At 38.1% G+C, this 27,502-nt stretch overlaps 2 protein-coding genes across 3 annotated transcripts; both read right to left on the bottom strand.

The window, feature by feature from the left end:
* Nucleotides 1-685: 685 nt before the first annotated feature.
* Nucleotides 686-27,453, bottom strand: LOC111323846 (galanin receptor 2a-like). The gene is made up of 3 exons (XM_088737525.1): nucleotides 27,276-27,453; nucleotides 26,946-27,103; nucleotides 686-3,754 (listed from the first exon to the last, which is right to left on the bottom strand). Exon 3 carries the CDS (start codon nucleotides 3,450-3,452, stop codon nucleotides 2,376-2,378), a length of 1,077 nt encoding a protein of 358 aa, XP_088593651.1. The 5' UTR covers nucleotides 3,453-3,754; nucleotides 26,946-27,103; nucleotides 27,276-27,453; the 3' UTR covers nucleotides 686-2,375.
* Nucleotides 19,066-26,257, bottom strand: LOC111323786 (neuropeptide FF receptor 2). 2 transcript variants are annotated; one of them, XM_088737519.1, is made up of 2 exons: nucleotides 26,073-26,257; nucleotides 19,066-21,297 (listed from the first exon to the last, which is right to left on the bottom strand). In XM_088737519.1, exon 2 carries the CDS (start codon nucleotides 21,082-21,084, stop codon nucleotides 19,942-19,944), a length of 1,143 nt encoding a protein of 380 aa, XP_088593645.1. In that variant the 5' UTR covers nucleotides 21,085-21,297; nucleotides 26,073-26,257; the 3' UTR covers nucleotides 19,066-19,941. The 2 variants fall into 2 exon arrangements, with proteins under 2 accessions (XP_088593645.1, XP_022782949.1); XM_022927214.2 differs by lacking the exon at nucleotides 26,073-26,257 and adding an exon at nucleotides 22,616-25,976.
* Nucleotides 27,454-27,502: the final 49 nt, after the last annotated feature.

Below are 27,502 nucleotides of genomic sequence, written 5' to 3' on the forward strand. Positions count from 1 at the left end.
GGCAAAAATTGCCACAAAATAAAAACTAGAAGCAATTATTTTGTAATATGTCATCTAAATTGCATGAAGAATTAAGCAAAATAAAAAGGTTTTATGTAACATATTTGGGCATGTGAGGGCCTTCAATCTATGGAAAGAAAATGGCCATTTTCGAATACTTCCGTTTTTCATTCAGTCAGCCTACTCGATCACTTTTTGTGCCTATTGCCTCCTACAGGAGGTGAGACCACATCTGTTGTTTAATGAAGTTGAGTCATTTTTCTCACAACTGGAATCATCTAATGGCGTTGTTTATTTGTTGATGGCGACGTTTGGACTAGCATACTGCTTGTCTTCGTTTAGAAACGAGGGTAAAATGACAAAAAATTACTATGGAATAAAAATAAAAATCCTGGAATCCTCCATGTTTACAGTCTAAGCGGAAGGAAAATCACATATTAAGGCCTAGATCTGCGGCGATGTAAGAAAAAAACCCTATTTAAAGACTCTTTTTCTTGTCATTTCCTTGAAGGTGAAATTGCATAAAAAAAATACACGATCTGCGGAAGAATTAGCTGTATTCAAAAGACGAGCTCTCAAATATAAGGACGAAATGTTTACTTTATACTCAAAGCGAAATAAAATTAATCTCGGAAACGTATACTTTATTTCATTTTATTTTTTTGAGTCAAGTTTGAGGCAAGAAAATTATTTAAAGTTTATTTTCAGATTTCAGGTGACCATAGAGACAGATTACAAAAGATATCTGCATGATGCTCTTTAAGTGCTGTTTTACTACACTTTTCAAACGTAACAGCATTACTTACCCTAACCTTGACATTAGAGGTATATGTGGTTGCCGCAGGCATTGGGTTGCTTTTCCTTTCTAACAGTCGATAAAATTTTTGTTGATCAAATAAATACAGAATGTAACAGGCAGTAACTGCGTTCAGCTTCCTCTTGCGACTATCTTTTTTTTCTCTCTTTGATATATTTTTAACAGATAATGATAGTGCACCTACAAAATGACCTCAGAGAACACGACTGTCGAGTGACAGGAAATCTGTTGGAGCTGATTCCCTACAATTTTAATTTGAAATGTTCTTCTAGGCAGAAAAAATTCCCTGACTTCACCCTGACGACGGAAATATATTTTCTCGGCTATTTCCTGACCTGCACAACCATCATATATACACACGTTAATCAACTAGCTCTAACGATTATGTTGATTGGCTACATGGACAACTTTCTTTACACTTTACACGAGACAAATTGAGTGTCTCACCGGCCTTATGTTTAATTAGCAAAGTAAAATCAATTACGGTAGAAACTCTCATCTCATTTTTCTGTGTCACACAGATGAATGAAAAAAAAATGATAATAAAGATAAATAACAGAAATTAAAATGAACTCCTTGTAGTATCATCGGACAAAAGTTAATTCTCATGGCAGTGCCTTATGTACATCATAATTAAAGTGTACGCTAACTTAAGAAAACCACAATCAACTTCAAGAGATAAACAAAGTAAAAAAAGGAAAGAGAAAAAAACAAAACAAAACCCACACACACAAAAAAATTCATAAATAAACAAGAGGAAGAGAAAAGAAAATGAACGTTTCATCATATATCCTCCGGCGCTTATAGTAAGAGAAATATTCCCGCCCTGATGCGAGCATTTTCTACGGAGTTCAGGGTACATTTTAGATCATGGTTGGCGCCCAAGCATAAACTGGACCTTTACTGAAAACCTTTCATGTAATTTCCATCTCTTTTTTTTTTTTTTTTTTTTTTTATGTCAGTAATAATAATCCAAATCTGATTGGGAAGTATTAAAATAGAACTACAAAGGGAGGAAGAATAAGCAACTTGGTAACCCTAATTTTTTCCTGTTTTATTCTTGTTTAGTCTTTGAAAGATACGAGGTCGAGGTAGTCTCATTGTCATTTGGTATGCCTATGTCTCGCTGCTGTCACAAACTGTTTTACAGTTCATTTAAAAAGGAGATCTTTTTCATTTATCCCATGATCTAATCAACAAAACGACCCAGTAGTGCTTGTTTCGAAAAAAATTCTCTTAGAACTACTGGATCGTAAATTTGAGCAATAAATACGAGGGCAAATAATGACAAAATTTAAAGTTCTCTATACATTCATACCTTCAATATTTTACATATCTCTCGCTTTTTCAACAATAAACTGTGCGTGATCCTAAAGTAAATTGAACAAACAATGCATTGAAGCACCTTAAAGGTGTTCACTTAAGCCTCAAGACAGACAACTTTTTCGCTACATCGAGTTTCTTAACTGTTCGAATTCTGTCATCCGCTCCAATCTGTCTTGGAAATAAAAGTTTTGCAATTTAACCTTTATGAACTGGTTGCCCTTTTTTTCCGTGGTTAAGCGGAACCAGAAGCTAGTGCTGTCATAATCATGGGTTCCTCTTTGTTCTTTTTCGAGCTCGAAACGACGATCCTGCTTGGAGCCGAGGTTTTCCGAACAAAAGACTTAAAGGAGCTCCTGGCAGCTTTGCGGTATTCTGTGCTCATTAGGCCGAAGATGATGGGATGGGATGCGCTGTTGAAGTAAATAAGCCACAACGTGACCGAATAGACAAGATTGGCAGAGAACGTGTCAGTAATCTTGGGATTAGCAAGCAATCTCCAACAGCTGAGGATGTAGAAAGGAAACAACGTTACAGCAGCCGTTGTAACAATCACCACGAGCATAACTACAGCTTTCTTTCGGATCTTCAGCGCGTGCGAACTGATTTGCACCGTGTCTGGCTCACTGAAGCTTCCGTCTTCATCGATGGATCTACGGTACTGTAATCTCGCCTTTATTCTCTTGATAGTCAGGGCGTGAAGAAATATCATAAACATGACGGGCGTAAAACGGAGGACAAATGCCTGAACAACATTAAAGATTTTATGTGTCATATGCGACGGCCACCCTTCGTAACAATGTGGAATTCCATTGATTTCTATGACTTTTCTGTAACTGAGATATACCGAGGAAGGGATGATGCTAAGTATCCAAACGAAAAACACCAAGTAGCGAACTTTAGTTCGTTGAGATCGGAACTGGAATGGAAAATAAACCACCAAAAACTTCTCCACGCTGATTACAAGCAGGGTCAAAATGGCGGCGTTTATAGACAATGTTTGGAGAAAGCTGACAAGTTTGCAGCCAATCGATCCAAAGAGCCACCTCTCCGCGATAAACGCATCGATTGTGAAAGCAGGAATGCAGAAGATTGTGATAAGGATGTTCGCAAAACTGAGGCTGAGGAAGGAAAAGTTCGTGGAGCTCCGTCGCAGTCTCTTATTGCGAATAATTGCCACGAATAAGATGCAGTTTCCCACCATAGAAGCGATGAAAATCACACCGAAGAAGATTACAATAGCCACTCTTTCACCAATTGTAAACAGGCATTTTGCCCTGAAGCAGCCGGTAGTGTTTGTAGTCGCATTCATGACTGTGGCAGTTGCAAACCTTGTAAAAGATATGTAATTCGTCCAATCGCTCGTAGACACGTTAGCACTGACGGACTCCCTCAGCAAGGTAACAGCGTTTAAACTTTGGCTGTGTTACAATGATATCCTCTCGAGTAAGTAGCAAAGGTTTCAGAGTTTTAGTCTCTTAATTAATGCCTTTTCACTCTCTTATCTCTAAATACCATTAAACCAGGCAGGTGAAAGAGATTGATTGATTAGCTGTCCATTACGTTTGCCTCAGGGATGTTTGCACGGGAATACTCAGCGTAATTATTGTCTACCTGCAGTCAAAGGGGAGAAACAAAACTATTTAAAAATCAGCACATTCAATGGTAAAACATAAACATCTATTCAACAGTTGCGGCAGGAAACAACAGCTGCTTAATCAAATTAGCAATTTATGAACTTTGTTCATTGTAAAAGAGAAACAAAGCTTGAATTGTAATTGGCTAACCGTAGCGCTGTGCGTAAATTCAGCCAATTTTTTACTGCGTCAGTAGCTATTCAGCGAAGTTCACGCGTAAGGGAAGGAAACAGAACCGCCTTAGAGCAAAAATCATTGTCAAATTAAGAAGTTCACATAAGAGACTCAAAGAGGGAATTATTTTTCCAATGGTCAGATCTAATTCAAAAAACGAGAAGAATACAATAAACAAAGAATTCATACAAGAGCCAACATAATGTGATCATGTGCGGTATAAAAAACTATGACCTTTACGTTGGAGTGTATTCTTGCAAAAACAATATATCAGCAAGAGATTAGATGGTAAACAAGCCGAAGGCGTTTCAAATTTTTTACGATCGAAAGAACAGCTCAAAATAACTCCAGTACAGTCTTTTTAACATTATAAAGAGCATTTTACGGCCAATTTGGAATATTCTTTGCAAAAGATGAGATTTGTTCTCACGAGATTTTCAGCCAGACAGTGCTAAAAGGTATCAGTCGTCGCGTGAAACCGCACGAGGTTACCCAAAAATAATTCCTGTGACGCAAACGCTCGAACTGATAGATCAAAAAGAACATCGGTAGGCGGCACTATTGAAAACTGTTGATGAAATCTGCATTAAAATCGTGGTTAGAGTTTCGTTTCGTTGAAATAACCATAACGTAATTAAATGAGAGGTTTTGCTTAGTTTTTTCCTCGAATTGAGATTTGATATTTTCTGTATTGGAGGCGTACATAGGAAGTCTTTGATTACTTGACCTTAATTAAGCGGTCTTTGGTTATCTCGGTTTTCAAAGGGAAATCTAGAACGTTAACTTCACAAGAGAAACATTCTTTTGATTGAAAATTATCACTCGAATACCCTGAAAAATATAGCACCGATGAAATATGATCTCGACAATATTTTTCACTTCTATTGCTCTAGAAACGCAGGATTTGCATGTGAGGTAATATAGTTAGATCTCGTGATTCGAGTGAATATGCACTTTTGCTGCAAATGGTCACCGTGGTATTTCGGTGAAAACGGCTGATTACAAAAAGATCATTTTTCACGAAATCTCAAAGAGCCACTTTACTCACGAGACATTCTGGGGTTAAAATAGCATTCTTCATGAGATAAAGGGATCGCATCTGACCAAAACATCTGGGCATTTTTTTTTTTCTTTCAAGCAGTTAGAAACTTACAATCTATTGAGACGAAAATTCCAAATATCAAAGGAAAAAATTAATTTTTAGGTTCCTCAAGACTGATATATTTGGCACTCTGAGTTTGAGTAGATGAGAATGATTACCCCCCCCCCCCCCCCCCCGCTAAGTCATAACAAAAAGCAACTTGAACAGCGGTGGTTTTCTACTTAGTGAAAATATTTTTCACGTGAAATGATCAATCGTAAAAGTTATCTTCGCAAGCAATAATCATATATCCGTTATAAACGAAGCTTGTCGTCCAAAATGTTGGATACGTACGGCCAATTTACTTTATTTTTAGTCCAAATAGGCTTTATTCGTGACCAAATAATAACAGCAAAATGAATCGTGCTCTGTTGCGAAAGAAATCGGCGAATCTTTTTTTTCTTTTATTCTATTTGTATCAGATGTGCGGTTGTTGTAGACAAAGAAGTTGCAAAAGGAGCTGTAAATTCTGCAAACCGGTTTCAAGCGATTCTTTTCTTTTTCTTTTTACCAAAAAAGATCCCTTATGATTCTAGTAGAATAAAATAGTTTCCTCTTCCCTGCTGGGATAACCAATTGTAATGCAGGATTCGCTTTATCCTACCTAAACACAGTTTGACGTGATTATTTTGATCATTAGGAAGTTGGCAAGTATGGGTAATTTGTTCATCACCGCCTCTTCAAAACTGTGGATTTTCTCATGAAATTTTCTAATGAACTCTCATGCAGAGCGACTTTTCTTTCCTACGATGTAGGAAAATAAAAGTAAGTTCATTTTACTTTTGAGTGCCTGGGGTGAGTGCAGCATTTGTTGCATATGTAATTTGTTTGCTATGGAAGAAGTATTTTCCTTTAATGTACACAATTAAAGGTATTATATTTTCTGACCCCGGGCTGTCAACGCATGATTTTTCAGGTCTGCGTGTTCAAGTGCTATTAACTCATCTCAGTATGGAGATCATTATTGGTAATCCATTTTGAAGCTGCTTCATTTATTTAGTTCCACTGCAATAATTACAAGGTTTTCATGTGATTTCCCTTCATCCTACACGGACAAGTTTAATCTCGTTTGTTCTGGTTTGATCTCACCTAACGAATACTTAAAAAACAAGCTTGGCTTTTCTTGTACTTGCATTTACGGGCTACACCCCATGAAATGAATGCATTATGCAACATTTTTTAGCCAATAAACATAAAAAACTTGCTTAGTCTTGTGAACCGTCATAAACATGTTTAGTTTTTTACAGGCACTTTCAGACATATTCCAGACGGAATAATTTACATAAAACGATTGCGATATGCATGCTGAAAGAAGCTTCGTCTATGAATAACCCTCTTAATGGCTGATGGTGGATGATGCATTTTGATTGCTGATCTGTCTTGATCTCATTTGGTGAAGAAAGGCGATAAATGGCAACTGATAGTCGGACATCAATCAACGAACTTGACCTTAGTCACGGTCTCAATCTAACTACCCTCGCCCCTCGTCACTCCCCCTTTAAAAGTAACATACCAATAAAACAGGCTCATAAAGGCCCACAAGTAAGGAGGTTTTCTGAATAATTCCCTTGGTAAATCAATGAAATAATACTGTAAATCAAAAATAGTAGACTTCGGCTGGAACAACTACAGAATAGAGGGAGAATTGAAAAGACGCAGAACTAATGGAACAAGAGGATTCAAATTAAGGAAACACTTATAGTTCAGCTTTCGGTATATCCTGTTCTGTAAGCTTTCAATCATCTTGTACTAAAATAAGTAAATTGTCCTTTTATAACAGGAAATATTTTGGATATCAGATCAAGACGGTTGAGTGCCGTTGTCGCTGAGAGTGATCATGATCGGTCAGTGTAAAACGAAGACTGCGGACTGCGGACTGCAGACTGCGGACTGCAGACCGGGGGTAAAATGCAGACTGAGGGTAAAATGCAGACTGCAGGCTGCAGACCAGGGGTAAAATGCAGACTGAGGGTGAAATATTAAGAATAAAAAAAACCAGTCTTAAGGATGAATTAAAGAGTGTTCGTATCCGTAAAATAATGTCACGTCAGGACTCACGAAACACACAAAGGCCGCTTCATGTTATGATTTTTCGTGTTTGGATAGCCCAGTCACCTTTCAGCAATATCAATCCACAAACCTCTTGATACATTGAAGTCGAGTACAAAGATTGAATGTCTTTCACAAACTATGCTCGATACCTACAAGTTACCTTGCCTTGTTGTTGAGCTGTCGTGTTTTGCTTGTCTTGTCTTCCAAACAATTCCAAGGCCATATGAAGAATTTGAACGCTGAAAGAGTTACTCGGTCCCAGACCTATTCACGAAAGCACAATTCAAAATGGCCGACATGTAAACAATAGTAAGATGCCTAGCATTACCATCAGTTTGGGTGCTTTTGGGAAACTTGGTTCAACAAAATGGGTAGTTTAAGAACTCGAGGTTGATAATATGTTTGACTAAGGTGAATAAACGCCTTTTGGTTTGAGTTTTCGGGATTTTGAAAAAAAATTACGGATACGCGTAGGAACACTCCCAAGTCTTGTTTTTTATTATTGATATTTTATTTTACCCTCAGTCTGCATTTTACCCCTGGTATGCAGTCTGCAGTTTTCATTTTACCCCTGGTCTGCAGTCCGCAGTCTGCATTTTACCCTCTGTCTGCATTTTACCCCTGGTCTGCAGTCCGCGGTCTGCATTTTACCCTCAGTCTGCATTTTACCCCCGGTCTGCAGTCCGCAGTTTGCAGTCCGCAGTCTTCGTTTTACACTGACCGGATCATGATCAAACGAATTTGAATTTAATCTTGTTTACGGTCCCATAATGTCTCAATTATTTTTGCATCTATGAAAACTAGATGCCTATCCCTCAGAGAGATAGCTTTTAGCCGTAATATACGATTTATTACTATATAATGTAATAAATGAATTAATTTTCTACTGAAAAACATTTATGATCATTTTTGTCCACTTACTGTAGAACACAGCTGCCAAGTACAAGTACAATTATGAGATGTAGTAAGCAACCCTCCCAACAAGCCCACCTCAAGTGTAACGATTATATTACAGCGATAGGTGCTCTGTTAAATAGGTTATTGTGATATCACAGACGGGGAATTTCCCTTCTCTGTAAAACAGATTGAGGAACTAAAATGATAGTAAGAACAGAGATAGATTGAAAGGACCTCAGTGGTGAGTAACTACTGCTAGGATTTCAAGGGTATCAGGAATTGACATCCTCCATATTTGACTTGAAGTCCTTGAAATATGTTAAAGTGAAGTCTGATAAGTGTTACGTAATGGAGATAGGTGGTACGCGTTTATAACAGGATTAACAATTGGTTCTGCTTCAGTGTAAGTTTATCAAGATATCACGCATCCGGAAACTTACGAGAGCACGAAAGATGCATGCGAGTTGCATAAGAGTCTCTCGAGTGGCAAACTAAAGCAAGTCTACTTTCTCGAGCAGTCTCCTAACAAAGTGCTTCACAATTCGAAGAGTTGCCTCCGCTATGCCTTAATATTTGTTTACACATGTCATCAGCGTTGCATGAAGCTCGATCGCGCATTTAAATTTGATTACACGAACTTACTAGCTGTGTCCGTCAAAAAAAAAAAATTGAACCTTCTATCAAGAAATCCTCCCGCAGCCCCTCTCTATAGTACAGTGCGATATGCTCAACATGTTTTAAACTAGATAAAGTCAAGTTTTCTTTTAACTTCCGACAAAGATTGAGCGCGATGTTCCAGAAATCTTGACTAAATTTCCTGACTTACATTTAGATAAATCTGTTAAAACGTGCACATAATGAGTACCTTACGGGAGATGAGAAGAACTTAATATGAGATATTTTACAATTTGGCCAGTCTGAAAATGTTACAGGTGATTAAAGTTCCTTCAAAAAGGTGTGTGAGATAAAAAAGCAGCGCCTGGTGGACTTAACTTGCCATAACATAGTTTTTACTTACAATGAATATATGAAGTTCATATATTTTGAACTGCGGTATAAGATACGTATGATGCACGATCCTCGCAGTAGATAGCGCTATTTAAGCAATAGCGAAAATCAGACCTGAAAAAAATCAGGCCTGTACGGGATTCGAACCACTGACCTCTGCGATACTAGTGCATAAATAGCGCTCTCTACTGCGAGGATCGTGCATCATACGTATAGTTTTTACTGTAGCAGATGTTTTGTCTTTGCTTTCTTGCATTAAGCCCAACAGCCAGAAGACATTTTAGCCCAAAAAATCGCATGTACATAGCGCAATAATAACCCGTTTCTTTACGAAAATAATTTTTTTTTCCATTACTAGCAAAAGACCAACTTCCAAAACCCTGGACCTGAACGGTAAGACGAGTAAAAGTAGTCAATGAAGATGATGCATGAGTATTAAAGCTTTCTTTTCTGATAAAAATGTAGTCTTTTCGAATTGTATTATTTATCAAATGGTATCAGACATGAAAAAAAGCGTATCGCTGACGAATTTCTGAAAAAAGGAAAGCCAAACGATATTCTTGTCCCTCATAGAACTGATTTTGTACCCCTTAATCGTTTCAGAACCATTTGTCGTGGTAAACAAATCATCTTCGAGATAAAAGAAAATTGAAAATAAAAATTATTCCTTTCACCTTAGAAGTAAAATGAGTGTTTCATCTCCTTCCCTCTTTTTCTCTCTCTCTCTCTCTTTACAAAGGATTTTCAGGATACACTTTTTTCTCAATTCTAACATCTAAAAAATATTTCATATAATATTAGTTCGGCAGTTTCATCCACTGTTGTCTTTCCCAGCAACTTACAGTTCTCCATTTATCATGCTTTAGTAATTGGAGATGAGACAACTATACCGCAGTGTTTTTAAGTTAAATGAGATTAGAAAAAAAAATGAAAAAGAAAAGAAAACAATGGCTGCCAAACGAGGTGCAGGTGACTGCACTTTCATCTTTTACCCTTCATTGACATGAATGAAAACCTCAGGCTGGTTGTCGGGCGATCGATGGCATCTTTGAAGAATGCCATTTTCACGAAGAAATGTTCATGTTATGATCAGCTAACGTTTAATTTGTTCAACTAGTAATAATCAAAGATTAGGGAGATGCGTTCGACCATTTGGGACAAGCAAGCACACCAACACGCGAGGCAAAACACGAAACTCCACTCCCGCTAGAAACAAAGCGTATGGTTGCAACTGCCGACAGAAAAACTCGTGCCCTCTAGACGGAAACTGCCTCCAACAATGTTTCATATACCAAGCTACCATTACACGTAAAGACAACAGCACGACAGACACATACATCGGGCTCACTGCAAACGACTTTAAGTCGCGCTACAACAACCACACCTCATCATTCCGACACGCAAAACACCGCAACTCCACAGAACTCAGGAAACAAATCTGGACACTTAAAGACAACAACATCAATTATTCCATCACCTGGCGCATCCTATCTTCCCACCTGCCCTGCAACAGCTCAAGCAAACGATGCAACCTATGCTTTAAAGAGAAATTCCTAATCATCTGCCACCCAGACCTATCAACACTCAACAAGCGTAACAAACTCGTCTCTTCCTGCCGACACAGAAACAAAGCACTCCTACGCAACAGCTGACTTGACACTTTTCACACTGCATAAACCATGTTAATTAGCATTTAGTGTAATATATAAGCGATGGTATCGCATTATTCTGCCATTAAAATCCCCTGATGAGTGGGCAACCACGAAACAGGTCTGTAGGGATGTATCTGTAGTTGTTTTTTTCCGACTACCGCACATATATATATATATATAAACGATTATTTAGGAAAATAAAAATTAAAACTTGATACTACAGATCTGTTTCGAAAGGAAAAGTCCTCTCTCGTCAGGTGGATAAGGCACTAGTTGACTAACGGATCTTTTAAGTAGGTGGTTTGAGCAGCCTTATCAGATATTTAGATGAGTGCCGGCACGCACTCGCCAGTTCGTTCCTTTTGTTTAGGGTACCCGCCCCTGTTCTGCATATGACAAAGAATTTTTCAGCTATGCAAAGATTGCATCTCTTCGTGGTATTTGAGTACGGCCTGGCACGAGCTATTATTTTCCAGGTCACGGAAAACTCCGTTTCAGCATCCTTTAGGGACCAGATATATTTGCTCAACTCTGTTGCGTTCCTTTTGTTCTTGTGTCTAAATGAAGCTGTATGATTTCTAAATCTTGTTTTAAATTGGTTCGCAGTAAGGCAGACGTGTGTATATATATATATATATAATTATACCTCAAGATTTAGGTTACTTGAACTTTTACTGCAACTCTGAGTTTCATGCCTCTTGCGAAGCAATCGTCAGGCAACTGACGATTGCTTCGCAAGAGGCATGAAACTCAGAGTTGCAGTAAAAGTTCAAGTAACCTAAATCTTGAGGTATAATTATCCATAGCTCTAGCCCTGCTATTGAGCACTTTTTAGTAGATGATGATCTCATTCCGCTATTTTGGTTAGATATAGCTCTTTGGCATACAAAGCTTTGCTTTCATGTCCAAATTGAGCACTCTATCTAGGATGAGTCATTGCCGTTGCAATTGCGCATGCTCGCTGGTTTACTCTAGTTTGAGCACTCTGGCATGGCTTAGACGATACCACAAAGGTTGGGTCGTTTGGGGTGACCGTCTCGGTTCTCCCCCATCCTAGCATTAGCACTGCACTGATGAGGCCCAGAAGGCCGAAACAGTACTGTCTGCAGTTAGTTATATATATATATATATATATATATATATATATAGGAAGTCTGCAAGTCGATTTTCGCGTGGAACAGTGCTCAATACGTTGAAGCAGAGCAGAATAAATATTATGAGAGGAAAAAAGGACGTAACTACATTTCCCGACAAGCCTGTTTCGTGAATCGCTTCACTCTTCAGGGGTTTAATGAAAGAATATTCATGTGACTATCGTTTATATATTAGGAAAATTTGCATAATGCGCGGTAACAAAGCGTTGCTACGCAACAACTGAACTTTAAAGTTTTTAAGTTTACCGCGCATTATGCAAATTTTCCTAATATATAAACGATAGTCACATGAATATTCTTTCATTAAACCCCTGAAGAGTGAAGCGATTCACGAAACAGGCTTGTCGGGAAATGTAGTTACGTCCTTTTTTCCTCTCATAATATTTATATATATATATATATATAATTATACTTCAAGATTTAGGTTACTTGAACTTTTACTGCAACTCTAAGTTTCATGCCTCTTGCGAAGCAATCGTCAGGCAACTGCCAGAAATAACGGTTACAATCCATCGAAATTTAAAAGACAGAACAATGTGTAAATGCGCGCGCAACATACTGCACGCGCTATCGTAACGTTACGTTCTTTAACAGGAATTTCATGACATGTCTGCAACCTGATGTCAGCTCATTTCTTTTGTTTAAACTTGCCATTTGCGGTTTACAAATGATAAAATATTTTTCTCACAAACACAAATTGCATCTTTTAGCTACATTGGAATACGAACTAGCTTGTTTCACCTTGCGCCACTTAATATTAAAGTTAGTGTCCTTATCTTTAAGACTCCATATATATTTGCTAAGTTCAGTAGCATGCCTGTAACGTTCGTTTCGGAATGAGCACAAGTGGTTCCTGTAACGCATTTTAAAAGTGGTGTCACAGAGACCAATGTACGTTTCCTTTGTGGTTTCTGTGGTGACCTCTGCCTGGTCAATTATGCTTTCCATGTGACAGCTTCCATCCATGGGGCATATGTCAAGTTTTCTACAGTTGCAGCTTTTCCTAGCTCGATCATTAGTGCGTGCGAGTTTCCGGATTTCAGATCTGTTGTGGTTAGATATGACAGTTTTAATGCTGCCCATGCAGCTGTAGCTCAGTTTAAGGGTGTTCCGGTTGAAAATTTTGTGAAGAGGATTAGTTTTTGTGAAATGCTTATCAATAAGTGCAAGGAAGCATTTTCCGACGTTAGTTTCCACGTTCTTGCTGTATGGTGGGTTAAACCATGTAATGTTCCGCTGCCTGTTTCTTCGCGGACGTGGTGCCTGGTTTGATGCAGCGTTGAATGACAGGGTGTAGCTATACCCACTTTTTTTTCAGAGCTTCTTGATAAATAGGTTTAGCGCTATCGAAGCATTCCCTGTCGGAAGATATCTCGGAGAGCCTCCTATTGATTGATTCAGGGATGTTGTGCAGAATGGATGGTGGGTGGTTAGATTTTTTATGCACGTACAGGGGGATGTTGCCTTCCTTAGTAAAAGGGTAATACTTCCCACTTGAGAGGTCAAGCGTGACGTCTAGAAAATTGGTTTTGGTGATGTTAGCCTCGACTGTGATTTTTAAGTCATTGTCGCGGAAGACTTTGCGAAAACCTTTCTTGATATTCTCTATTTCCTGCGGTGTTCTATTGAGGGCAGCCAAACCACCATCCCGGTATAAACCAATATTTTGACCATACTTCTCAGTAAGAATTGATAAGAGAAAGCATCCAACCAGCTCACACGTTTCCGCTCCATCGAAGGACCCCATGGTAACATCAAAGAGGTTGCTGGCAGATTTTTTCTCCAGTGGGCAATCATCGTTAAATAGCAGAGATCGTTTTGCATGCAAGATGATTTCACGCTCATGGCTGTTGATTGGGCAGTACTTAGAGGCAAAATCTAGTGCTTTGGAAAGCAACTTCTCAGTGATGGAGGGGTAGAATTCACAAACGTCGAAACAGATGAATGAAAGAGAGTTCTTGTTTTCTAAACTATTAAACCATTTGAGGACACTTGAGGTGTTTTTCCACTGGTTTACTTTACTGCTGGTGATGATAGCGTTGTTAATTTCATCGAGGAGATGCTTACTGATTTTCCCAATTTCAGGCTTAGAAGGGTTTATTAAGCGGCATGATGGATTGTCTTGAAAATTGGGCTTATGATCTTTCAACGTGATGAATGCATCTTCCTCAGCCAATTTCTCAATGCGGTCGTCTAACTTGAGTCGCTCTGCAATTTTGGCAGACTGGGAGTCTAACTTGTCAACAAGATGATCGCTTGACTTTTTGTAGGTTTTGGTAATGTTCTCTTGAAGCAATTTGTCGTATGAGGAAGGACTCATGGTATAGAAATTATTGGTTTTATCGGCGGAAATGAGGAGGGTGCCTGGCTTATTAATCTTGTTCTTAATGTCGCTATGTAGCTTACTTTTAAAACTGCATATGGTGTTCTTGAATTTTATATTCTGGATAAGCTGGGTCATGGCATCTTCAAAAGGTAGCAACTCGTTGATTTGAGGCGGAGAGTTTCTGGATTTGAAACCGTATGACTAGTTTGCTGTGGATTCTGTATTATTTAAGAAATGATAAGCTTTCCACCGCATCCGACGTAGGAAATTCTCCGTCTTCTCGATGAATCTCTTCAAGTATTCGTTCTTTCCCGGCAGTGGGATATTCTTGGTTGAATAGTTCAAATTCACCCTCTCCATATTGATAGGAGATGAGTCAGACACAGTGCTCGACAATAATAGGAGCGAAATAACCAAACTAGAGGAATGAGATCATCATCTACTAAAAAGTGCTCAATAGCAGGGCTAGAGCTATGGATAATTATACTTCAAGAGTTAGGTTACTTGAACTTTTACTGCAACTCTGAGTTTCATGCCTCTTGTGAAGCAATCGTCAGGCAACTGCCAGAAATAACGGTTACAATCCATCGAAATTTAAAAGACAGAACAATATATATATATAAATGTAGTTACGTCCTTTTTTCCTCTCATAATATATATATATATATATATATATATATACATGGCTTAGACGATACCACAAAGGTTGGGTCGTTTGGGGTGACCGTCTCGGTTCTCCCCCATCCTAGCATTAGCACTGCACTGATGAGGCCCAGAAGGCCGAAACAGTACTGTCTGCAGTTAGATATAGCTCTTTGGCATACAAAGCTTTGCTTTCATGTCCAAATTGAGCACTCTAACTAGGATGAGTCATTGCTCTGCAATTGCGCATGCTCGCTAGTGTACTCTAGTTTGAGCACTCTGGCATGGCTTAGACGATACCACAAAGGTTGGATCGTTTGGGGTGACCATATTGGTTCTCCTCCATCCTAGCATTAGCACTGCACTGATGAGGCCCAGAAGGCCGAAACAGTACTGTCTGCAGTTAGTTATATATATATATATATATATATATATATATATATATATATATATATATATATATATATATATATCAGTTAGCTCTGAGAATCTTAAGCCGGCGAAAGACAAAGATCATTGCAGCTGCGGACATGTAAGGCGTGTTGTCTAAACCGCGAAACATTGCATAACTGAGGTTTGACCACAAACTTCGATGATAACGTGCAAGCTAGTGTTGAATTTCAAAAAATTGTAAATGACAATGTCATCGATGGTGATGCTTTCCCGAAGAGCTAACAATAAAACTGAAATTCCAACGGTGATTGAAAATGCTTTAGTATGGTACTTTTGAAAATGAAACGACGAGTCATGAAAATGAACATTTATTGGAGAAAATGGTTTTCCAAAGATTTTTTTTTTTAATTTATCATCAAAATGGCCTTTGCTCATCATAGAGTCTCTGTGGTTCAATGGTAGGGCATCGGAACGCGGCACCAGAAAGTCTGAGATTTGATTTCTCATGGAGACTCAGAAGTTTTAGTTCTTTGTCCCACACTCATGACAAGACGAAAAAGCATCTTTCCCTATATTTTTTAATGTCTGTAAATTTACTTGAATCTCTCATTGCCTTTAATTAAGGGCCAGAAGTCTAAAGATTTTACTTATTTTTGAAAGCCCCGAGCGCTCTGCCTTATCAGTAAATTAGCAAATTGACAGCTTTGTGTGGCGATCGTATCATGAGCCGTGGTTAAGTTGCCAGCCCAACCTTGACATCCCCTGCGGAGCTCATCGGGGTTCCTGTTGTGCGAAGAGACTAAGAGTGATTCTACTCCTCCGAGATAAATTGACATGCTAATTCATCGAAGGCAGCCTTTCAACATTTTGACATGTTTCTGTGACACTTTGCTAGTACACCAGCCAGGACTCAAACACACACGCTTCCACTGATTCAGAATCTAGCAAGCTAACCAATACACAATCGTTTCTCCTTTATCAAAGGATTTTCAGAATAACCAGCTCTTTTGAGCAAAACACCAATGCATGACATAAGCTAACAATTTTGTGCACTAGTTGTTATGAAAAACCTTCGAATTTCAAGAAAATACAACATTGCCGTACATCGAGGGAAAGACATGTCCTGAGTGCTTTACGCCATTTGGACTCTTAACTAATTGAACAATCGATTCTGACTAGAAAAGAGCTGACTTGCAACATGTGGGGGACAGCTCCCATCAGCTGCAAGAAATTATTTATTTCTCCTAGAAAACATGAACGGAGATATCTGTGCTAATAGTATAGTTGGCGTTGCTACTGAAATATTGTTTCCTATGGTTTCTCTTGAGGCAATGGCTAATCAGACAGTGTTTCGCCCAGGTTTGCGCTGAAAAACGGCAAGCAATATCAAAAATCTTTTTTTTAAGGCTGTTTGGTTACAAAAATATACGCGATTCAAGTACAAACTCTTAAAGCGTTTCTAGTTCACCTACTCTTCCATACCTGCCTAGTTGATTTCAACCGCATATAACTTGTTCTTCTTATCACAACCAGTTATAGAGGCTACATACCTTTAAGGGAGGTGAATCTAGAGCTTTGCACAGCTGGTAGTAAATTCAGATGCAAAAACTGTACTCTGTAGTCAGTTATTCATATATGAAACAGAATCAAATGACTCAAGTTTGATTGATGGACTCTTGTGAAACCAGTAGGTACTGCTTGCTGATAGGCTCATTTTTGTGTTGGCAATAAGAGTAAGCCATGTAAATTAATAATAACGAGGCTAGCAGTGTTCTTTTTGTTTCAAAAGTGCGTAGGACAAAAACATGTATAAATCAACTTTCACTCTAGATGGATATGAAGTGGCAATACTGTAAAAAGTAATAAAGAAAAAACACATATATAAATTACAATTTTCATGTCCTGGAGATATTTACGTCGCATGCGAGAAGGCCCTTACGGGGACTATTTGAAAATGATTAAAAAGAAATTATTCTTCCAGCCTACGAGTTTGCATGAACCTGAGTGAATAGCTGACACTAATCTGGTCTTTATTATACGCTGCTGGGCTTCGATTACGGATGTCCAACTCCACATAACTGCATGCGATTAACCACGCAAAGTATAGGCAGGTTGAACGACTGGCTATGCTACGGCTGAAGTATTTTTGGTTGCATTATTCAATATCCACCTTCACATCTTGAGCATAAAGATAAAAAAAAATTAAAAAAGAAAAAGAAAAAAGAAAACGAAAAGGAAAAAAAAGCAATCTCAAAATAGCAGGTGAAAATGAAACGCACTAAATACGAAGGAGCTATACAGGAAATTTAAAACCCCACCTGAGTGATATATTTTTATTTCGTAATCTGTATTTTTATTTCGTAATCAGAAAAAAAAAAAAAAAAATCACCAGTCTACAGTTTCTTTAAACTGAAATGGGCTTATAAGAATCATGACATTGTATTTTAAGCTATTCTCGTGCTCTTTTCTTGGTTGACTAATTTATGTTTGCTTTTATTTCCCCTTTCTACTATATGTGATCTCACATTACGCACGAGTCATGAATGCTCAAAGAGGACGTATAAGTGATTACATACACGTTCCTCGTAACCTTCTCTGCCAATATTTTGCTAGTCCTTCTCAATCAACTAGGTAAAAAGGCATTATGAAATTTTAAACATACGCTTCAGAGGAAGGTAATTTCTTTCTTATGGTAATAATCAGACTACAAATGATGATTTATTTATGAAGTTTGTGATTTTAGCCGACGAAGTAACAGTATACCTTCCAGCATACGATGTATTATTAACACTGCATTAATCCTTACAGAATTCGGATATTTACGCAATTCAAAGAGAATAACGTTGTACCTTGTTTCTGATCATGATCCAAAAAAGCTTAAAAATTACATAACACGAGCTATGCGCTTCTATATAAATCATAGAGCACTGTGAGCTCAAATTTCTTTACAATATTTATCGCCATTTTGAATCATGTTGAATTAATTCCGAGCTCAATTTTTTCTTTGGCACAATCACCTTTGAAGTGGATAATCATGTTCATGGCCTTATTTTGACTTCTGTAAAGGCTCTCAGCCTTTTTTTCAATCACAACAAGCGTGATGCTTTTGGGCAATTGCGGTCAATAGTAATTACTTATAAAAAAGGTGAGTTCCATTTCGGGTTGGACCATACATCGTCTTACATCACTGAAGGACGTTTGCTTAAAATCTGACACCACAGTTTCCATTTTGTATACAAGGTCCATCTTCAACATGCTATTCGTTTAGCCACGTGCGTGGGAAATAGAGAAAATCTGAGTCCCACAAGATAATCAGTCGAGTCCCACGCCTTCCGATTTCGTGCTCTGATGGTCTACAGAAAACTCGATGTGAGGTAAGTCCTCAATCAATGGGGTTATGTGAGAAAAGTTCCATCAAATTTATTTCAAACAAAGGAGGAAAGAAAACTATCACGAATCCATACTGCACACGCAGGAGAAATCAAGGTGTTCACTGGCGTCGATATTATCGTTGGCTAAAAACTGCTTTTGGTATCTGCGAACGACAAAGGTCTATTTGACAAGAAGAGGCTTCTAGCTTTGTCAGTAATGCAGTCAAGTTATGCTAAACAGTGCAAGGTAATGTACATCTTTGCTACAAGACATCGAAAAATAAGCTTGGATAGATTAAGATAGGAACAGATGATAAAAGAAACCTTTGATATCAGAAAAAAAAATGGCTGGTTCAAAACAAAAGCGCTAACTTAGGGTCTCAATGGGGTTAACCATTAGCCATAAACGGTAAAAACATTCAGCCGTTAAGCATAAAGAATTGCCGAATTAAACCGTAATTCATAAAAAAAAAGTTGACCATGTAATTCTTTTCCTTTATTAGCAACGGAAATAAATTAACCGTTTGCCGTAAAATGGCCAAAATTTCAACCTTTAGCTGTAGGAGCTATCACCCCATAGGGACCAAGTTACCTCCTGCTGGAGGTAACTTGAAATTCTGTGCTAAAATGTCCACGTTGAAATCTATATATATATAAACAGGTAATTCCTATAATTTTGAAACTTATTGATTAATCTCTGAGAGTGTCGCGTGCAATCTATGGTTTCAGTTTGACCTTGGTTCTTGTCTCAGTTGCCTTTCACAATACAAATTGCCAATTTTGCAAATGATTCTCAGTTGAAGAGGCTAGTCACAAACAAAATTAAGGGCTTTTAGTCTCCAACTGTGTCACAAAATGCACCCTTAAGGCTTTAAAGTTATCCTACAAAGCTTATGACTGAATAGAGATACTTTGCCTTTTCTTCAGTTGCCGCGACGGATCGTCTTTGCTCTCTTTGGAAAGTGAAATTTAAAAAAAAAATTCAACAATCTCCCAGTGGTGGAAATAAGTCTATCAAAAAAGAAAAAGGAAAACCGACTACGGACTTAAAGTATTCTTTCCGAGACGGATCGTCTTTGCTTTCTTTGGATATTGAAATTGAAAAAAAAAAGTAAAACAATCATCCAATGGAGGAATAAGTCTATCAAAAAGAAAAAGGAAAACGGACTTAAGGTATCTCGTTGTGATCGGAAAGCAAACTCGGGTTTTGAAACGATTCTTCAATTTAGGATTCTGTAATTTTTTACGTTTTAAGGTGAACTTCGTCGCGATCTGTGCTGAAGCTGATTACCATAATCTGTTGGTGGCAAATCAGTCCTTTGACGTGATCCTTTGTAACGTTCGCGGGCATTATTTATAAACGTGTCTCTGCCCCTGGCGTGAAAGCTGGCGTAGAACTCCTTCGCCAACTGGAATTCCTTAGGCTCCCGACGATCTTTGTACTGCCTCCGTGATAATTAGAGCTGTCTAACAACATGGATCCCATGCGAGAACTTGTTCCTCGCAGCGTGCAGTTTTTTAGGCAAAGAGTGCAGATGGCAATCGTTTCTTTCCCTTTATGAGTCAAGAAAAAGTAAATCAAAGGAAAAATGGAGCAGTGGCTAAAGAGCAAGCAAATACAGACCGTATAACCGATGATGATTGCTCTTGTGTTTGATAATGTGACGATCATTTTGCACAAGAGGAAAGAATACATTGGCCCCCAGCAGATAATAATGGATACCAGAGTCAAAAGGATAATCTTTACAGCCTTCCTTTGTCGTTTGTGCTTGACCAGTACTTTTCTTAATGAGTCCCTCTCACTTCTGTTTAGTTGAAATTGAAGGTCTCGCTTTCCTTTGACCAGAGTATATATGGTAATTGAATGAAATAAAGTAATCAGGAATAGAGGACCGAAAAAAAGCGTCAAAATGACAATATTCGTATTTCTCAGTGCAATAACATTCGACCAGTCCTCCCCACAAATATAGGTGTTATCATCAAATTTATAAAGTTCTTTGAACCTTGCGTAACAGGCTGCTCCAGTCAATGCAACGATCCACCCCATAGGCAGAAGAAAGCAAACAAGTTTCTTTCTGAGGCGCACATTAAATGGGAACCGAACAGCCAGGAACTTCTCGCAGGTGATGGTCAGTAGGTTCAACACAGACGCTGTCATAGCAGTATTCTGCACAAGAGTTACCACACGACACATTACTCGGCCGAAAATCCAGTGGTCTAGAATGAACAAATCAAATGTGACAAACGGTATGCAGAATATCGTGATGAGCAAATCGGACACAGCTAGGCTGAGGGTGGACAAATTCGACTTATTCCTTCGCTTTGTAGAACAGAGAATGGCGACCAGGATAGGAATGTTTCCCAGCAAGGATATCGCTGCAACTGAAAACATAGAAACCACTATGAAGGTGAGAACTCCTCTTGAAAACACACACGTCGCCGATCCGCAGTCACCTTGCAATGATTGACTGAAATTTTGGACGCTCACGTTAGCCATGCTTGAAGCTACAATTAAGGCCGCCGGCTTTCAGGTAGATTATTCCTTCTGACTTCAATGGAAAAAAAGGAATGGCTTTATTATATGGGAGCTAAAGTTGATAGGAAGTTGACGAACACCCACGCAAACGTTCCACGTTAAAAAGGAACTGTCTGTTTTTCCAGTTGAAAGATGCACTTGATTACATCCTGTATGCTGGAAAGTATTCCTCTGCTAATAGGAAAAGAAATCACAATGGTAACAAAGTAAACACGTAGAGCTTTTATTCTCTTAAATATGAATAATGTATTTGTAAACTAATCATGGCTGATTTTGCCATGAAATTGCGTCTCACCCTTAAAGGAATATATTAAATGCTAAATGGTAGATATTAATCGGCAATCTTTTCTTTTCTTGTCGGACCTAATTATTCGCGCGGTAAAGATAGCATCAATTTAACAGCAGGCAAAAAATTAAATGTAGAATCACGGGCTTGTAATTTTTTTCGTGAGTGATAGGAAATTCAGATAAACTGGACGTGTAACGCAGTGGCGTCGTGGCCAAAAGATGACAATTACGCTAGCAAAACACTCCGCAGAAAAAACACTAGTAACTCTTTTGTCCTTTTCTCTAAATAATCTTAATCTCAGCTGTTTTTTGGCCACACGCAGAAAACAAAGCAAATGAAAACCGCAATTGGCTTTCCATAATCAATGCGTCGCCGTGAGCCGTCGAGGCATGGAGATTTCAGTACGTTCTTCTTTAATGGATGAACTGTGCACCGTACTCAGATTATTTCAGGGAAGAAAAATTAATCAGAAAAAAAGTATATAAAGAGCAAAAGTAGAATTTCTCCTCTACGTGCCCTGTTCAACGCTCTCCCATTAGCAGCAATTATAAACACACATTACAGATTGGAGACCAAATAAAATAACACCAAAGTCATTAAAGCACGCAAATGATAACCTAGTTGTCCTAAGCGGTGGTAAATGTTATTGGGGACTAGCTGGAATTAAAACTCGAGATTAAAATGAAAGTAAAGGACATTTTAGAACCTTAGATTTTGCGGTCAATACGCTACAATCGATGAAGTCAGTTATTAGGCGAAAAGAATGATAAAAAATGTTCGTAATATTTTCATCATTAAGACACTCATTTTTTCAGCAACTTCAATAAGTAAAATTCCTCCCTTTTGTTCTGGTAAGCCGTTTTAAAAGCGCCATTCTTACAAATATATCTTCATATTTTCTAAACTATTGATTTTTCTTTTTTTACATTTTGGAAAAAATTATGCTGAGGACCTATATTTTTTTGCATGCTAGAATGTTTGTGCAAGTAAAATTCATTTTTTGAATAAATCAAAGCAACACAAACCGTGTTTTAGTTCTAATTACATCGATTATGGAGGGCGGTGTAGCTTTTGGGCCGAATTTCATTTGATAGATTAATGGTGATCAGTATGGTATAGAATATTGGATATCTGAGGTGAGTTTTTAAAGCATTCAGCTTCACAGATGTTAGGATAAATTGTTACAAAACTATGAAATGTTACCTTCGTTAGAGGCTACTGATCAGGAAAGATTGATTTCGATGAGACTTTTGGCTTTTTCAAGTCTTGTTTCTTCCGACGATCTTGATGGGGTTGTAACAAATAAGCAACTGAACTCATTTCTGTGATGATGATTATAAGAGAGTCACGACCTCCGAAAGTACAATCGAACACACTTACGACGATAATCTTATGAAGTTCATAATGAAATTGAAATGAACGAATATTTAATGAAGGTAGTAAGTTTAACAACAAACACACCGCGTAGTAATAAAATCCTCTACCGCGTAAACCTGAGTTTATCTGGAGGTCATGATAACCAGAAATATCGAGAAATCCTCATGAACACATTAAAACTAATTTTAACATAAGGAAACTGCTGAAGACTTGAAATAACGGTGTTCAACTGTGTCTTATTTTCATCATGATGGAGTCATTGTAAAAAAAAAACAACAACAACAAACAAAGACAAACAAACTAAACATGAAAGAAGAATCTTCTAGTCTGAGAAAATCACCTAGACTAGAGAAGACCGAACGATCAAAAAACCCCCGAAATTTTTACACATTTTTCGTTGGCCATTTTCATTCGCCAGTCGCATCCCGTTTGGATAAAGAAAAAGAATGGATACAGAGAAGAAAAAGATTAAATACGTAATCAAAGTCAGTTTTGATTAGTTTTTCTTTCAACTCACCAGTTTATCAGTTTTTCCCCTAAATTTTTTTTCGTTTTCACTCCTTTTCTTAATTTCCTATGTCAGCAATACTTTCACGTATTTTATATCCTTTTCTTGAACACCAAAGAACTGAATTCTAAATCTTGAGGAATCACAATGTTAGAAGGGCTAAAACCAGATTATCTGTAATAAGACCCATCGAAAATATCGAAACCTTTCTCGCGAAGATGAAATACACATCAATTTTTTCTCAAACAGCTGTTTCCTAATCCAAAATTTCATGATCTTTTCAGCTAAAAATAGTCAACAATTCATGGATTCTTTTCAAACGCTAAATGAATGATCTGTATTGTACGAGATGAAGAAAAGTAAGGCAGCAACGTGATAGTTTTGCTCACAATTGAAACATTTTCAAGAAAAATTTTAACATGTTTTCGTGGTCGAGTGAATCAGGTGGATCGTGATACGCTAAATGGAGTAGCAACGATAATTATCCTTAGACATTTGAATAAAAGAAGGCGAAAGGAAGCCATTTCGAAGGCAATCGTCACTGAGGCACTTTCAGTGGCGCCCCAGTGAAGGAATATTTCAACTACACGGTTTTACATGACTAATATCAAACATCATCAGCTTGACAAAACTCTGAGGGTCTGTAGTATAATAAGTATTGCTTGGAAAACAGCTTGCTGACCAGAAACCATAACAATTTTTAGCGGTGTGTTTTGTTACGGAATTCCCGCTGACACATCTAACCTCAGAACCCAATATAAATTAGTTCGATATGACAATGTTGGTTTTGTGGGCTTTAACCAATTTTTTTCGGGAATTTTCTTGAGTGAACCGATGCCTTTTTGAACGAAACATGCTTGCAAGGTTTCAGATTTGTCTGCAATACAGTGGCAAGTTGATTTTAGGGAGTCAACAAGGTCAACAACGACTTTCCGAAAAAGACGAGATTAATATTGAAGGCGGGAAAATAAAACATCCTCCATGTAGGCGTCAAAGAACAAAACGTTGATTAACAAAATTGTCCGGCAAAGTTTCCATTTTATCGTTGAGTGGTTTTATCGATGGCATTTTACGCAAATAGCTTAAAAAGCAGCGTGAAATATTAAATACGATGTCACCATTAACATCAAAGTTAAGACATCCTGGCTAGCAACAAAAGCCTTATTGCGCGGAACGAACTCAGGTAATTTCACAGCAAAAGAAGACAAGATTCGTAAGAAATTATTATAAATTTCTTATCAAAAATTTTAAATCGTATAGATAGATTTTTTATCTCACATCTAAGAAAACGACTAGACGTAATTTCAAAAAGGCTCTAGGTAGGTATAAGATCCGATTTTTCAAGGGGTGGATAATTTGACACTACTGATACTGAAATACATTCTACTCCCGGATATCGTAATGTTTTTTCCAAGTCGCTGTTTCCTTTCAATTCAATATTGCTTTACTTCTGTTTATCGTTTTGTGAACATTGCTGTCGAAAAGCTGCATTCTGAATCCGTATCGAGCGGAAACGTCAACATTCCTGAACCACAAGAAAAAAAATTAAAAATCCAAACCGCGATAAAATGCTCCGAATATTACTCGCAAGAAATCTAGAGATTCAGATTGAGTTTGTGAACTCTTACTGAAGGCACTAGTTGGCTATAATACGAAATTTGATGATTTGCCATTCGAAAATTATAAACCATTTCTAGATCGAACGGTTTAACTTACAACAATTAAATCCTTAGAGGTGATTTTTTTTTTTTTTTTTCACTTTATCACTGTCCGCGGTCAGTCCTTGTTGCCCAAACATTGAAAGTCAGTTCAACCAAGTTCAGTTCAGTGTTCGGTTTTGTCTTTAATGAATTTGATATGAAATTTGGAAGTTACACGCTGAATCACAAACATACTGGGCGACAAATGTCCGTTCTTCAAAGATAGTAGACTGTACCCAAGGATGCAAATTAATAGACGTTTCCGGCAACGACAAGAGATTTCGGAAAGGAAGTGTCACAAGTTGTCGACAACTCAATTCATGCTAAAGACAAGAGGAGGAATTCTAACACTTTCATTTTCTCGTTTTTTCTCCTAACGCACTGTATTTGCAAATCCAGCTGAGTGTTGTCCGGTGCATCTAGTCTGTTTTCGAGGAGAAAATCCTACTAATGTTGAATTGAAATGTAATTCTTTAAGACAGAAAATTAATAAAGTCGCTGATTTTATCGGAACTAACATATCCAGGTTTATATGAAACCATTAGGGGAGAAGAAACAGACCAATTGAAATCTGCGAAGGAAATAAAGTAGCTGAAAGAAGAGGACTGTTCCAGCCGTGATTACTTTGCGTGCGAGTTGTGAAGTGTGCGAGTGCTTAAGCGTGAACCGTGATGCACGTTTACGACGAGTAACGTAATAATCCGCCCGCACAAGCCGCTCTTAGTTATTGACCACCCCTAATTTTTCGCAGCTCATAGATTTGCAGAGAAAAGCAAAATAAAATTTCCAACAGAAAAATCTGAGGAAAACATTTCAGGCGAAAATCATGTTTTGAAGACATCGGGCTATGGCTAGTGGCTACGGAGAGGCAGTGTACCAAGGAACATGCAAGCTCCGCAGCGAGTTGTGAAACGTGATACGAAACACAAGCAGCCCAGGCTCACAACCAGAAAAGCGGACGTGACTCTTACCATGTTGCGCAACGCTTTATATTTATAAAGGTTTGTATGGGATGTTATCGGTTTGCCTTAAAAGAGAGAAAAAAAGTCTTTTTTTTTAAATAAAATGGACTTACCTTATTACCTTGTTGTTTTCTTTGTTGATTCCTAGCGTCTCAGGCCATTTTGAAGCGTTTTCGGCGAGTTAGCGCTATGTTCGCTATGTCTTTCAAACAAGACATTTTTTTCTCTCTTTTAAGGCAAACCGATAACATCCCTTACAAACCTTTATAAATATAAAGCGTTGCGCAACACGGTAAGAGTCACGTCCGCTTTTCTGGTAGTGAGCTTGGGCTGCCTGTGTACGAAACGTTGTGCGTGAGTCATGAAGCTTTCGTGCCTTGAGAAGCGTGTATATCTTTATCCCGATTAACCTTTGTCCGGTCGACCACTGTCCATTGTTAAAGATAACTCGGAGCATGTCCTCTGCCTCCGATGTAAATTAAATTTCATGACTGAAGACTAAATTATTCACAACGAGTTCACATTAACATGACAAACTTGGAGGATTTCAAAATGCTAAAGAAAATGATAAATAAAAATCAACTAAACAGATGAAAATTTAAATAAAAAAAAAGATTTTTCTTTTAAGAGAAACATCTTTTAAGAGAACATCTTAAAACGCTTATGTTCGTAAGCATTTGTCGCTAGGTCGTTACTTCCGATGAAGATCGCGATATTTACACGGCACACTGCTGCGACCTTTAGGCAATGAGGCCGACTGCTGCTGTATTCCTTCATGAAGCATCATATTCCGCAACAACTAGTTTGTTTTCAGGACCATTCCGAAATTTAATTAACCAAAAATGGAGCGGACTGTTATGTCATCGAGCCGTGAAAGGGCGTAAGTCGGGAAACTAAAAAGGCGACATGAAACGGCGACCAGAAGTGAAGAAAGATCGCAACGACAATTCGAAGCAGATAAATTTTTGCGCGAACTACATACATACCTGAGAGCAAGGTAAAACTTGTGAAGGCACGTGGAGGCCATCTCATGTTTTCAACTGTTTCTCAATACGTAGTTGAAGCCTACATATGGAATACTCCGACTAACGCATACGCTTAAAAGCCTTAAGGCGGACAACCCTGAATCCTAAACTCAAGCCTCCTAAAAAAAACGAGAATAAATAATACAAATTGCGTTGCCGTATTTAAGGTGTTTACGCAAGAATTCGCCTTCTTGTTGCAGTTCCCTAATCCCTTCCTTTACTTCCCTAATCACGACATCACCATGTCTTCATTTGACACTACTAACAGTGACGAAATACGAATATTCTTACCATAAGTGTAATAATCCACATAAGACTTTATCCCAATAAGATTCAATACAGACGGCGGAATCGAAAGTGCTGAAGCATGGATGCTTAGAGCCAAAAAGCACGACAGCCGATTAGTAACTCGTCTAGCAACCGCAATGAACATCAATGGCAGCGCATCACACTCACAACACCCAAATAAACCGCAAACAAAGTACTTTAAATAGCGACACGTAAACAATCGATCTCGT

This window comes from Stylophora pistillata, chromosome 1 (assembly GCF_964205215.1).
Source record: "Stylophora pistillata chromosome 1, jaStyPist1.2, whole genome shotgun sequence".
Lineage (NCBI taxonomy): Eukaryota > Metazoa > Cnidaria > Anthozoa > Scleractinia > Pocilloporidae > Stylophora > Stylophora pistillata.

Excerpts from the sequence above, each read along its gene's own strand:
- LOC111323846 (XM_088737525.1), bottom strand. The coding sequence starts at position 3,452 with ATGAATGCGACTACAAACACTACCGGCTGCTTCAGGGCAAAATGCCTG.
- LOC111323786 (XM_088737519.1), bottom strand. The coding sequence starts at position 21,084 with ATGGCTAACGTGAGCGTCCAAAATTTCAGTCAATCATTGCAAGGTGAC.